A 15,787-nucleotide genomic window follows, 5' to 3' on the forward strand; every position below is an offset into this window, starting at 1 on the left:
AGAACACAGGCACTAGTCCCCTCCACCAGGAAGCCTACACAACCCACTGAACCAACCTTAGCCACTGGGGACAGACACCAAAAACAATGGGAACTACGAACCTGCAGCCTGTGAAAAGGAGACGCCAAACACAGTAAGATAAGCAAGATGAGAAGACAGAAAAACACACAGCAGATGAAGGAGCAAGGTAAAAACCCACCAGACCTAACAAATGAAGAGGAAATAGGCAGTCTACCTGAAAAAGAATTCAGAATAATGATAGTAAAGATGATCCAAGATCTTGGAAATAGAATAGACAAAATGCAAGAAACATATAACAAGGACCTAGAAGAACTAAAGAGGAAACAAGCAACGATGAACAACACAATAAATGAAATTAAAAATACTCTAGAAGGGGTCAGTAGCAGAATAACTGAGGCAGAAGAACGGATAAGTGACCTGGAAGACAAAATAGTGGAAATAACTACTGCAGAGCAGAATAAAGAAAAAAGAATTGAAAGAACTGAGGACAGTCTCAGAGACCTCTGGGACAACATTAAATGCACCAACATTCAAATTATAGGGGTCCCAGAAGAAGAGAAAAAGGAAGGAACTGAGAAAATTTCTGAAGAGATTATAGTTGAAAACTTCCCTAATAAGGGAAAGGAAATAGTTAATCAAGTCCAGGGAGCACAGAGAGTCCCACACAGGATAAATCCAAGGAGAAACACGCCAAGACACATATTAATCAAACTATCAAAAATTAAATACAAACAAAACATATTAAAAGCAGCAAAGAAAAAACAACAAATAACACACAAGGGAATCCCCTTAAGGTTAACAGCTGATCTTTCAGCAGAAACTCTGTAAGCCAGAAGGGAGTGGCAGGACATATTTAAAGTGATGAAGGAGAAAAACCTACAACCAAGATTACTCTACCCAGCAAGGATCTCATTCAGATGTGATGGAGAAATTAAAACTTTTACAGACAAGCAAAAGCTGAGAGAGTTGAGCACCACCAAACCAGCTTTACAACAAATGCTAAAGGAACTTCTCTAGGCAAGAAACACAAGAGAAGGAAAACACCTACAATAACAAACCCAAAACAATTAAGAAAATGGGAATAGGAACATACATATTGATAATTACCTTAAATGTAAATGGATTAAATGCTCCCACCAAAAGACACAGACTGCCTGAATGGATATAAAAACAAGACCCATATATATGCTGTCTACAAGAGACCCACTTCAGACCTAGGGACACACTCAGACGGAAAGTGAGGGGATGGAAAAAGATATTCCATGCAAATGGAAATCAAAAGAAAGCTGGAGTAGCAATTCTCATATCAGACAAAATAGACTTTAAAATAAAGACTATTACAAGAGACAAAGGAGGACACTACATAATGATCAAGGGATCGATCCAAGAAGAAGATACAACAATTGTAAATATTTATGCACCCAACACAGGAGCACCTGAATACATAAGGCAAATACTAACAGCCATAAAAGGGGAAATCGACAGCAACACAATCATAGTAGGGGACTTTAACACCCCACTTTCACCAATGGACAGATCATCCAAAATGAAAATAAATAAGGAAACACACGCTTTAAATGATATATTAAACAAGATGGACTTAATTGATATTTATAGGACATTCCATCCAAAAAACAACAGAATACACGTTCTTCTCAAGTGCTCATGGAACATTCTCCAGGATAGATCATATCTTGGGTCAAAAATCAAACCTTGGTAAATTTAAGAAAACTGAAATCGTATCAAGTATCTTTTCCGACCACAACGCTATGAGACTAGATATCAATTATAGGAAAAGATCTGTAAAAAATACAAACACATGGAGGCTAAACAATACACTACTTAATAACCAAGAGATCACTGAAGAAATCAAAGAGGAAATCAAAAAAGACCTAGAAACAAATGACAATGGAGACACGACGACCCAAAACCTATGGGATGCAGCAAAAGCAGTCCTAAGAGGGAAGTTTATAGCAATACAAGCCTACCTCAAGAAACAGGAAACATCTCGAATAAACAACCTAACCTTGCACCTAAAGCAATTAGAGAAAGAAGAACAAAAAAAACCCAAAGCTAGCAGAAGGAAAGAAATCATAAAGATCAGATTAGAAATAAATGAAAAAGAAATGAAGGACACAATAGCAAAGATCAAGAAAACTAAAAGCTGGTTCTTTGAGAAGATAAACAAAATTGATAAACCATTAGCCAGACTCATCAAGAGAAAAAGGGAGAAGACTCAAATCAATAGAATTAGAAATGAAAAAGGAGAAGTAACCACTGACACTGCAGAAATACAAACGATCATGAGAGATTACTGCAAGCAACTCTAAGCCAATAATATGGACAACCTGGAAGAAATGGACAGATTCTTAGAAATGCACAACCTGCCAAGACTGAACCAGGAAGAAATAGAAAATATGAACAGACCAATCACAAGCACTGAAATTGAAACTGTGATTAAAAATCTTCCAACAAACAAAAGCCCAGGACCAGATGGCTTCACAGGCGAATTCTATCAAACATTTAGAGAAGAGCTAACACCTATCCTTCTCAAACTCTTCCAAAATATTGCAGAGGGAGGAACACTCCCAAACTCATTCTACGAGGCCACCAGCACCCTGATACCAAAACCAGAGACAAAGATGTCACAAAGAAAGAAAACTACAGGCCAATATCACTGATGAACATAGATGCAAAAATCCTCAACAAAATACTAGCAAACAGAATCCAACAGCACATTAAAAGGATCATACACCATGATCAAGTGGGGTTTATTCCAGGAATGCAAGGATTCTTCAATATACGCAAATCAATCAACGTGATACACCATATTAACAAATTGAAGGAGAAAAACCATATGATCATCTCAATAGATGCAGAGAAAGCTTTTGACAAAATTCAACACCAATTTATGATAACAGCCCTGCAGAAAGTAGGCATAGAGGGAACTTTCCTCAACATAATAAAGGCCATATAGGACAAACCCACAGCCAACATTGTCCTCAATGGTGAAAAACTGAAACCATTTCCACTAAGATCAGGAACAAGACAAGGTTGCCCACTCTCACCACTATTATTCAACATAGTTTTGGAAGTGTTAGCCACAGCAATCAGAGAAGAAAAAGAAATAAAAGGAATCCAAATCGGAAAAGAAGAAGTAAAGCTGTCACTGTTTGCAGATGACATGATACTATACAAAGAGAATCCTAAAGATGCTACCAGAAAACTACTAGAGCTAATCAATGAATCTGGTAAAGTAGCAGGATACAAAATTAATGCACAGAAATCTCTTGCATTTCTATACACTAGTGACGAAAAATCTGAAAGTGAAATTAAGAAAACACTCCCGTTTACCATTGCAACAAAAAGAATAAAACATCTAGGAATAAACCTACCTAAGGAGACAAAAGATCTGTATGCAGAAAATTATAAGACACTGATGAAAGAAATTAAAGATGATACAAATTGATGGAGAGATATACCATGTTCTTGGATTGGAAGAATCAAAATTGTGAAAATGACTCTACTACCCAAAGCAATCTACAGATTCAATGCAATCCCTATCAAACTACCACTGGCATTTTTCACAGAACTAGAACAAAAAATTTCACAATTTGTATGAAAACACAAAAGACCCCAAACAGCCAAAGCAATCTTGAGAATGAAAAACGGAGCTGGAGGAATCAGGCTCCCTGACTTCAGACTATATTACAAAGCTACAGTAATCAAGACAGTTTGGTACTGGCACAAAAACAGAAATATAGATCAATGGAACAGGATAGAAAGCCCAGAGATAAACCCACTTACATATGGTCACCTTATCTTTGATAAAGGAGGCAAGCATATACAGTGGAGAAAAGACAGCCTCTTCAATTAGTGGTGCTGGGCAAATTGGACAGATACATGTAAAAGTATGAAATTAGAACACTCCCTGACACCATACACAAAAATAAACTCAAAATGGATTAAAGACCTAAGTGTAAGGCCAAACACTATCAAACTCTTAGAGGAAAACATAGGCAGAACACTCAATGACATAAATCACAGCAAGATCCTTTTTGACCCAGCCCCTAGAGAAATGGAAATAAAAACACAAATAAACAAATGGGACCTAATGAAACTTAAAAGCTTTGCACAGCAAAGGAAACGATAAACAAGACCAAAAGACAACCCTCAGAATGGGAGAAAATATTTGCAAATGAAGCAACTGACAAAGGATTAATATCCAAGATTTACAAGCAGCTCATGCAGCTCAATAACAAAAAAACAACCCAATCCAAAAATGGGCAGAAGACCTAAATAGACATTTCTCCAAAGAAGATATACAGATGGCCAACAGACACATGAAAGAATGCTCAACATCATTAATCATTAGAGAAATGCAAATCAAAACTACAATGAGATATCATCTCACACTGGTCAGAATGGCCATCATCAAAAAATCTACAAACAGTAAATGCTGGAGAGGGTGTGGAGAAAAGGGAACCCTCTTACACTGTTGGTGGGAATGTAAATTGATACAGCCACTATGGAGAACAGTATGGAGGTTCCTTAAAAAACTAAAAATAGAACTACCATACGACCCAGCAATCCCACTACTGGGCATATACCCTGAGAAAACCATAATTCAAAAAGAGTCATGTACCAAAATGTTCATTGCAGCTCTATTAACAATAGCCAGGACATGGAAGCAACCTATGTGTCCATCGTCAGATGAATGGATAAAGAAGATGTGGCACATATATACAATGGAATATTACTCAGCCATAAAAAGAAATGAAATGGAGGTATTTGTAGTGAGGTGGATGGAGTTAGAGTCTGTCATACAGAGTGAAGTAAGTCAGAAAGAGAAAAACAAATACAGTATGCTAACACACATATATGGAATCTAAGGGAAAATAAAGGTCATGAAGAACCTAGTGGCAAGACGGGAACATAGACACAGACCTACTAGAGAATGGACTTGAGGATATGGGGAGGGGGAGGGGTAAGAAGTGACAGGGTGAGAGAGTGGCATAGACATATATACACTACCAAATGTAAAATAGATAGCTAGTGGGAAGCAACCACATAGCACAGGGAGATCAGCTCGGTGCTTTGTGACCACCTAGAGGGGTGGGATAGGGAGGGTAGGAGGGAGGGAGATGCAAGAGGGAAGAGATATGGGAACATATGTATAACTGATTCACTTTGTTATAAAACAGAAACTAACACACCATTGTAAAGCAATTATACTCCAATAAAAATGTTAAAAAATAAAATAAAATAAATTTAGCTGCAACAAAAACATTTCTTCCAAAGAAACATATTTTTACCCTAATTAAGTATATAAATCATAATATCTATTATTACATTATACCACAGTGTTTACTTCCATTTTTCATGTAAACTCCTTAGGCCTAATTAAATAGGCCTTAGGCCATTCTAATTTTAACAGGAGCATAGTATAAGGATAAAACCAGCTCTAGTTTTGAAGTTTTTCATTCTTGAGATAGAAGTCTGGCTCCAATGTTTATGTTTGTGGGCATTGGATGAAATGTGCACTTTACAAAATTACTGTGTTAACTAGCAATAATATATGTAACATTTATTAAACACTGGGCACACAGATGTTAAGTTCTACAGATTATTAAAAACATCAAATATGAAACATAAAAATTCATGCTACCACCGCTTTAACCAATGGAAAATCCAAATACAAGGCAAAATAGAATACCGTATCTTTGTTTTAACAATTAAGCAAAAGAAAGGAGTAGTACCAAGAGACTTTGAAGAAATATTTTTTGTTATTTGGGGGTCTTACCATTGCAATTTGAACCTCTCCTCCTGTAGCATATACTTCTCCATCATGATCACCATAAAGAAAAAATTTTACAATGCTTCCATAAAAGAGAGGAAGTGTCTTGATTGTCTTGACCTAATATTTAGTTTTAAAACAAGGATTTAGTATTAATATTTACTTTTAGAAAAACAGGTTTAACAATTACTTAACAGAACTACTTTATGCAAGGAGAAAACTCAGCATCTATCATTAGAAAAATTAACAAAAAAAGCATTCTAATATTCTAATAAAGTTATATTTGTGAAGTTCTCCACTTATTTGTAACATCTTTGAAAAGACACAGTGGCTTCTTCATACAAAAATGTCATAGCTATGCATGTGTCTAAAATGCCCAAAGCCTTCAAAGTCAATTATTATTAATGCAAATTATCTCAAACCCCCATAAATGTTGCTTGCAGACTGTGAACAGTGACTTACAAAGTTATCATTTCTTTCAAATAAATTAGCTCAAAACTTGCCTATAATGTATTTCTTCTCCTTACTTGGCTTGAAAAATCTAAGGGTAATTTCCATTGGTCCAATTCAAAACGTCCCAACTACAAGGACAACAAAAATTTACACCCAACCTACCTTCCAGCCTCATTTCATTTCTGAACTATTTCTCCTCACACACAAAATAGGTTGCAGCAACCCAACTCTGTTGCTTGCGGTTTCCCTGCATTTACCTGTCTTTGTCTGTGCTCAGATTATCTTCTCTGAGAAAGCGTTTCACTTGACTACCACACAGAATTTGACAAAACTGATCACTCCCTCCTTGTAACTCTTCACAAATACCTTATTCTCCTGGTTTCCTTCTATCTCACTATCTTATCCCTTTCAATTCTCCTTTGCCAGCTCCTCCTCTTCGTTTTCCTAACCTCTAAATGTTGGAAAAGCAAGCTGTAGCTACACACACTACTTGGAGGTGACCGCATTTGATTCCAAAGCTTTCGATATACGATGATGACAGTGTCACATTTGTGCATTTATTACCTTCATAATTACCTCTGAAAACCTGAGCCTTTACCTCTTTCAAGTTCCATACAAATGCCACTTCATGCACAAAGAATTGCATGATTTTACCCTCTTCTCCCAGGGCAATCCAAGGTCAGAAAATTCTCTCCTTCTAAACTATGAGCATTATTCATTCTCTCTTTTCATAGCACTTACCCCCTTCTTACCTATGATTATTCTGCTTAGGTTATCTCTGTTTTCAGGCTGTAACAGCCTGAAGGACAAAGGACATCCCCTAGATCTCTGCATTCTCTACAATGCAGTCAATAGCACAGTAACTCACGAGCAGCACTCAATAAAAATTTGCTGAAAAATAATTTCCCCATATCACAATTAGAAAAACAAAACGGAATTCTCCATTTGAGTAAAGTTTAGTGCAAGAAACAATAAAAACCTTGTTAATTGAGCCTTTGGCAAAAATCAAGTTTTTTATAAAATGTCCTGTTAAATTACGTAATTAAAATCCGTTTGGCCTTTTCGTTCTTTTCTGGCTCCTGAGGAGCCAAGAGTAAATATATTATTTTTGGTTGTTGATAAATTCTAATACATCTAATTTAGTTTCAAATTCTACTAAAAATTAAATCTAAAAGTAAGTTAAACTTACCAGCTGTCCTGCTTTGTATATTTTTCCATCCCATTCTATTGCTGAATAAGTCGCCCAGGGGCCCTGCTTTTTAGAAGGAAGATCAGGACGTGTAATTATTCCTTTAAAAAGTGTAAATTTTATTTGTTTGTCATACTTTTCATGACAGTCCTTCAGCCATAAAGCAAATTCTCTGTCAATCTTCATTCGCTGCTCCTGTAAAATTTTAAAATGTTCTATGAAATATAGCTACTAGTAAACAAATACAACCACAGACACTTCTCATTCATTTCATTTTTCCTTCCACATACCTGCCCACCCCAGAAAACCTAATAAAAAACTAAAATATTTTGCTGGATCCTTCTCCCATACAAATTTAGATTTCTATCAAACACATTACTAAAGAAAGAAAAATCTTTGCTACATCCTTGGGTCCAAGGTCTCAATGGTCAATATCAACAAAGATTTGCTTCCTTGTTTTAAATCCTAGGATATACCAAAAAATGACAAACACTGGCTGCCTAGGATAAGGAGAACTAGCTGATTAGGGGAAAAGGGTAAGTGGAAGCTTTCTTACTGTGAACAACGCACATTCTCAATAGGGCAATAAAAATATCTTTTTATGTATCAGGCACAGATTTAAATACATATAGTACTTAAACGTATATATGGTATATCTATGGTATTAAAATGTCATTGGGGGGAGTGATTAGGGGGAGAAAAGGTCAAGAAAGCTCTTTTATAAAGTGATAGTGAAAAAAACGTAAAGAAATATTGCTATGCAAAACACATCTTTTCTTTTAACTATGTATTATATATCTATATTTATTCAGAAAATAAATCATAAAATAAAAATTGTTTTCTAATAATACATAAGAAGAAAATGTGCTACTGCTTAGCATTCTTCACCCTGATGGAAGACAGTATAGAGATTTACATTCCAGCATAATGTGCTATATACTTGTTTAATGCCTATCTTTAGGAGAATGAGTAGGGAAGATAATCTCTACATCACATGCTTTCACAGAAGACTTTGCATAAAGTTATAGAAGTTCATTTCCCCCTATATATCTTATTCCACAATATACCATTTCCAAATGAAAATGGGGCAAAACTAAAACTGATTTCAGCTTAAGTTTTTGCAGCTTATAGTCAAAGGGCCAGTAAGTTAATCACCAAAAAAAAAACCAACTTTTGGTTTTAAAAAGTTATTTGAATAAGAAGTAACATGTACCTGGTAAACACTCAAAAATGGCATATATCTTCAAGGAACTCTTCCCCCTAATCTGTTCCCAGATACCAACTCCTTCCTGAATCAGCAAATTACTGTTGTCACTTTGTCAACTTGACAAGAATATAAAATTATTAACTAGGAATGGGACAGTCCGCCTACCAAATTTTTATGCTGTATTTCAATGTACAGCCCTTGTATTCGATAAAATTATATAAGATTCAGTAACTTTTTATTAAGAGCAAAATGAATTTCAACATGTTGTAGGGATGACTGACTATAAATACTGTGTGTCATGTATTGTGCTTATTGCTTAAGCAATTTTAAGTTCAGAATAAACGCATCCATCTCTTGGCAACTTAACATTAAACTACTGAAAGAGTAGTATCAAGTAAAAGTTTCTGAGGTGCTTAGGTAGAATAAAAGTACACTAGTTCTATCCTACTTTTTAAAAAATTTATCATTCTTTTTCTATTGATTAATGCAGATTTTAATACTGATCAATCTCACAGCACCTTTTAGCCCAAAGTATTTCATAGTTCTACCTCAATTTTACCCCCAAGATTAGATTAAAATTGCATATTTAGGTTATTAATATATAAACACAGCTTTTGTATTAGATAAAATTGTTCTTATATGCTCTTATCAAACAGACATGGTTCTGTAGCTTCTATTTACTATGTCAAGGTACTGATGAAGATCTGATAAAAGATCTGTAAATTTTATCTGAACAAGATCTAATCAGTTTGAAATTTTTGAGTGAACACATAAATGCTCATGAATGAAAATTTATACTCCTGATTAAATAAAATGAAAAGTATGCAAATTGTCAGTACAAATCTACACTACTAGTGACTTTTGTTGTACTTAAAACAGAACACTTGCAAATATTCAAAACTTGATACTTAAAACCATACCTGTCCATTTAAAATCCTTGTAAAAAGGGTGTTCTTATCTTTCAATTTTAGCTCAAGATCCATAAAGGTCAGTTTATTTGTGCTGACCTGGAATTTGTCATTAGTGAATAATGCACCAGATATCCTATTGTAGCACTCAATCGGTGCAAGCCCTCTCTTCTTAGGAGGAGTACACCAGTCAAAGCTTGAACAGAACAAAGTATTAGTTAGTAAAAAGATTAGATCACAAAACAATATAATTTCAGCAAAAATCAGAACTTACTCTTCAACAGATGTATATGGTATTAGTCGTCCATTCCAAAAACATTCAAAAATAGGTCTTTTCCCTCTTGCTGCTTTCTCAAGTATGAAACAGTCATCATCATCGTCTTCATCTTTTAATTCTAGAACAAAGGAATATTGGAACAAAATGTTTATTGCTATAAAGTATATGCAATTTTTACCACTGAGAAATCAATTTCTGTAAGTGAAATGTTAAAGCTACTTCAGAGAAATGGTAACAAAAATTCTTATGATCTTTAACATTGCATTCTATAAAACCTAAAGGTGGCTTTATTCTGTTTGCCCTCAAAAAGGCAGATTTTCAAAGTGGTTCCACATTACCAATAGTGTTTCGCATTACAAAGTCAATAATTACTTACATACTAATCAATCTGTGTTAGGAGTACTATACTAGCTACTGAGCCTGCAATCTTTAAAACCTATTTATAAATATGGGAGCTTGAATCCTGTACCTAAACCACAAGCTTCACAGCTCTGTCAGAACCAGTTTACTTACATAAAAATCATCTGGAAAATCTACAGTATCTAGCAATAGCAAGTTTGCCTAGCTTGGACAAATTAATAATACTGAATGTAAGTTTACTTTATGATACAGCTAGAATTATAACCTATGTTATAAAGCACAACTGTCTACATTTTTATATTTGTTAGTAATACATTTTCATATATTCAGATAAATTAGATTCAAACATTCTGATCCTGACATGGTAATACCTCAGTCATTCTGGCATTAATCATTCCCCCCACCCCAAATAAAGCCTTCTTCTCCCAAAAAAACTCTCACAAGTCCAGCACAAGTAAATATTCCTTTCAATCACACCATTTCACTTGCTCTTAGAGAACCCCTCTGATCTCATTCAACTTACTGGCTATTATTTTAAAACATCATTTAAAGAACTTTATGTTTTTGTCTATAAGCATGCAAAAATTACAAATGGCAAATGAAAAACATGCTAGAGACTTCACGGGAGGGAAGGTCACTGAGTAATAACATGTATGACCACTTACTAAACAAAGTCGGGCACTATTCTGAGGACTTGAAGCAGTTTCTTATTCAACCCTCACAACACGTCTATGAGGCAAGAATTATTACCCCCCCATTTCACAGATACTGAGGCAGGCAGTACTTTGTCAAAGTTTACACAAAGTGGCCAAGATAGGATTCAAATCAGGAAATCTGGTTCCAAAACCCACAATACTAAGGCTATACTAAAGAATTATTCTGAATGAGAAAATTTAATACTGTTAATCTATGAAAATTCAATGCAATCCCAATAATACCACTAGGATTTTTTAAAAGTGAAAGTACAATACAAAGTGATTCCAAAGCTTATCCAGAAGAGCAAAAGATTAAGCATTAAGAATTTTCTCAAAAAAGAACAATAGCATCTTGCCCTATAGATATCAATATACAGTATAAAGGACAAGAGAGTATCATTGCTCATGTATAAAAACACAAAATAGGGACTTCCCTGGTGGCACAGTGGTTAAGAATCCGCCTGCCAATGCAGGGGACACAGGTTCGAGCCCTGGTCCGGGAAGATCCCACATGCCACGGAGCAACTAAGCCCGTGCGCCACAACTACTGAGCCTGCGCTCTAGAGCCCGCGAGCCACAACTACTGAGCCCACATGCCACAACTACCGAAGCCCGCGCACCTAGAGCCCGTGCTCCACAACAAGAGAAGCCACTGCAATGAGAAGCCTGCACACCACGACAAAGAGTAGCCCCCGCTCACAGCAACAAAGACCCAACACAGCCATAAATAAATAAATAAATAAATTTATAATAAATTAATAAATAAAAACACAAACTAGATCAATTCCTTACAGTAAAAAATCCAGATCTATGCACTTATGGGAACTTCATATTATTATGAAAGTGATATTTAAACTATTACAAAAATCATAACGTTCAATAATTGGTGTTAGGAAACTGGAAACCCACACGAAAAATATTAAGTTAACCCACACACAAAAAAGATTAAAGATGTGTCAAAGATGTAAACATAAAATGATTAAGAAAAAAAAACCACAGGATCTTTTTTATAATCTTGAGGTACAAGAAGCCTTTCTATAGCAAGGCAAAAATCAGAAAGCATAAAGAAAAAACTAGTATGACTAAGTAAAGTTTAAAACTACTTTATAAATACCTACAAAGATAACAGGAAGACAACATGGAGACTATATAAAGGATTACTATGCAGTACATAGCTAAAAGTTCAGTTCAGGAAGAGATCTATGATAAAAGAATATATAATCTTTCTTAAAGCCACTGCTTTCTTCATCTGGAAATGAATATACACAAAAATTAAGAATTATAAAAATTATAAATACTTTAATAACTTAAGATCTGCATGAGGGAAAAAAGTTTTTAAATTTATCTAACCTCAACAGCCCAACTAATAATTATTATTAAGAAAACAAATCACTATCCTAAATCACAACTTCACATTTTGTAGCTAAGATAACAGATTAACATACTTGATGGAAAGCATGGATCATCAGGGTACGTTTCTCTATCATATAAAAAAGGGTGATATCGGATAATCCCTTCCACTACACCATCTCCTTCAACATGAGCCTTGAACTCAAAACTATCGGCTGCTGTATTTATATACAACGTCTGCATGTCATCTTGTATTTCCCTTAGGTTGATAATCTTAGGTGTCTTCCCCTTTTCAAACATAGAAATCTAAAATAAAAATAAAACAAAAACAATTAAATTCTATAGTGACTTTACTTTTGTTCTCAGCTATGATCCAACAACAGAACAGGCAAGAACTACTTTTATTTGTACAAGTAATCATCTAGCTTATTGAAATACATATATATTTTTATTTGGATTAAATAGCTCTAAGTAGCATCTCAAACAAAATATACTACAAAAAACTGAAAGTAAGCAAAGAAAGAGCAAAGCAGAGCTGAAGGATATATTAAGTGATGAGTACATTTAATTCAAGGTTTCCTGCTAGAGGTAGGAAGTGGGATAAAGATGTACATGAAATTCTTCCTGATGTGTGGGCAAGGATACTAAGAACTCAACACTCAAATATTCTTTTCTTCTGAATCTTACTTTACCGTTATAAGACTTCTGTGAACAAAAGAGAAACTATTTATTTCTTTTCTTCCCTGCTTTTGAGACATGATATTCAGTAACAGCTCATATCTCTAGAGAAGACAGAGAAAGGAGAAACCATATACTACAGTAAACAAAGGTTCCACAAAAATATATCTAGGAATAATCTCTTTACTTGGATATCAAATTAGGAAGTGTTTTGGTAAAAGACAAGGACAGAGAAGTTGCCTATTTACTGACTGATTTTTCTTGTCCAGAGTAACTTGGAACTAGAACAGATACCTAATAATTCACAATACTTGAAGAAAGAATTTTATCTTACTTCAATATCAATGTTGTTGAAAGGTCCAACTTCTTTTGATGTACGTTTTTCATTTCCTTTTGGGCCATGAATATAGTAATGATAAATATGCCTAAAACATAGAAAAATAACTTTACACTTTTAATTCACATAAAATTACAGTTCATCTCATCTTCTACCAAAAAAAATTCTATAACTACTATTTGGCAGTACCTACTAGGTGCCAAGCACTATACTAAGCATTTTTAAACAGAGTACACCATTTAATGGTAAAAACAATCCTGAGATTCAGGTATTATTACCCTTCATTTTATATAGAAATCGGAATGCAAGAAAAATATATAATTTAATTTACTTAAGGTCACAGAATTATAGAGTTGGGGGGGCTTCAATCCAAGTCTTTCCAACTTCAAGGCCCAAATACTTTAAGTATAGTTTATCAAAAAAACTAAAACTAGAAGTTAAGAGGCTATAATTCTACTTGTTAGGGATGTTCTACAAAGGACTCAAATATCAGGGAGTATACAGGATTGGGTATCTTTAACTTATGTCCCCAACATGAGAGTATCATTCTGTAACTCTCATCTTTCTTCTCCTGTGACACTGAAACAATCTTATGCCAATACTCCTAAAACTAATAAATTCAACATTATCCCATCAAAAACCACCACTTCAGAAATCTTTGTTATTTTATTTTGGCAAATGTTTCAAAAGATTATATTTGGGGGAGATTATTCACCTCTCCCCATATCCCGTATCACATGTGTAATTATTCCTCAAGCAGGAATTTAAAATATTCCTTCATATGAATTTTAACTTTTTAAAATTACATTAATTGTCCTAGTTTAAAACACTACTAAGATAAAAGGAAATCACTGAAAATCATGAGATCTTTCTTCAGACATCTCAAAAGTGTTAACATCATAGTCAACAATAAGTTTACAACCATACATTAAGAAAGAGTGCTATAAATAGCTTAGCAAGTGTCTATTTCAAAGAATGGTTAAAGTTATACGTCATTCTTTTTAAAAGCAACAGTTAAGTTATAATTATGTCATTAATGTACACTGAATTCCTTCGGTTAAGAAAAATAATAAAATAACTAATAAAAGATGTTCTTAGAGAAGAAACATTCCGAAGTCCTATTTAAAACTCTTGTGTTACAGAGCCAATAAACATCAGTATTCAAGAAAAAAGGCATTCCTAAAATCAAATTTATTTCCCCATAAAAAATTTTAATTGTTAATATATATGTATAAAATAGAGAATCGCAAAGTAAGTACAACAGCCCTTTGAATAAATAAGAAAAGATACTTTCTTTAAAAACATGAATTTTGTACAGTATACCCATTTTTGCAAGACTAATTAATTCAGGCTAATACAAATTATGGAAACAATCCAGTCAAAGGTCTACACTGTGTAACTACAGAGGAAAAAACTTAAGAGCCATTCAATATATATACTTTTGATTTGATCTAATGGAATATATGCTCTCTAGAAGTTTTCCTGGAATAGATACACAAAGATTTATTTTCAGTATTACTCATGTCATACAGGCACATACAGATTTTTTTTTTTATTTTAATAGACTCAATACATTCATTCAGTAAACTTTTATTGAGCATCTAATATGTAACAGGAAACACTGGGATACAGCAGTGCATAAAAAACGACAGACATTCCAAGGTAGAAGGCAGACAAAAAAATAAGTAAACTGTGTGGTATGGAAGATTATAATACATGCTACACAGGAAAGGAAAAAGGGGGGATCTGAGAGTGATGAGCTGAATTGGATGAACTCAAGTTTATTTTAAATGTTATCACAGTTGTCAAAAAGCATGTTTGTATTTGTATTTGTAATGACCAATACATTACCGGTGACTGGTGCATTATTTACAGAATACAGAACCATTTTAACGTTAACATCAGAGTAATGGTTCCTGTACTGAAGGGAAGGAAATGGGATAGAAGTAAAGCAGACAGCCAAGAGGCTTCAATGTCTGTAATATTTTCTATCTTAAGAAAGATAAGAAGAAACATGTCCTGAATCAAATGTAAATACTTACGCTAACTGTCTTGTCCAAAGAAGGAAATAATTTTTCAAGTACTGTATGTGTTCTGGTTGTACCCCTGTGATAACCACAGCAGTAAAGCTATCTTTTTCCTTCTCTTCTGAGATAAGATGTTGTAGAAATCTTTCATCATCATTTGTAATGTGAACAGAATCAGACGGCTACAAGAGTGAACATAAAGTACAACACATTACATGCACCTTAACTGTAATTAACAAATAAAGTTTACATCAACCTTTAATGTGATTCACTTGGATAATTTCAAATACAGGCTTCAAAAATCTTTTGGAGGAAAATGGCCAATTGCAAATCAGCTGAGTGTGTGACAACAATGCTGTGAGGAGAGGGAAACTTTTACATAGATGGCTAAACTGGCACACATCAAGGAGAATGCTACACCGTAATGCTACACGAATTGGAGAATCATAAAGAAAAGGGTAAAGAAAAATAAATACTGAGTTTAAAAA

General features: G+C 34.3%; 1 protein-coding gene across 2 annotated transcripts in view; it reads right to left on the bottom strand.

The window, feature by feature from the left end:
* The window catches only part of SMCHD1 (structural maintenance of chromosomes flexible hinge domain containing 1), a 135,254-nt gene that overhangs the window by 82,766 nt on the left and 36,701 nt on the right, over positions 1-15,787 (bottom strand). For both annotated transcript variants that reach the window (XM_059894371.1, XM_059894372.1), the window contains 7 exons: positions 15,315-15,481; positions 13,270-13,360; positions 12,353-12,563; positions 9,850-9,970; positions 9,588-9,771; positions 7,461-7,655; positions 5,825-5,938 (listed from right to left, as the gene is read on the bottom strand). In XM_059894371.1, coding sequence (XP_059750354.1) covers positions 5,825-5,938; positions 7,461-7,655; positions 9,588-9,771; positions 9,850-9,970; positions 12,353-12,563; positions 13,270-13,360; positions 15,315-15,481 — 1,083 coding nt within the window. The remainder of the gene's footprint in view (positions 1-5,824; positions 5,939-7,460; positions 7,656-9,587; positions 9,772-9,849; positions 9,971-12,352; positions 12,564-13,269; positions 13,361-15,314; positions 15,482-15,787) is intronic.

The sequence above is a fragment of the Balaenoptera ricei genome, chromosome 14 (assembly GCF_028023285.1).
Source record: "Balaenoptera ricei isolate mBalRic1 chromosome 14, mBalRic1.hap2, whole genome shotgun sequence".
Taxonomy (NCBI): Eukaryota; Metazoa; Chordata; class Mammalia; order Artiodactyla; family Balaenopteridae; genus Balaenoptera; species Balaenoptera ricei.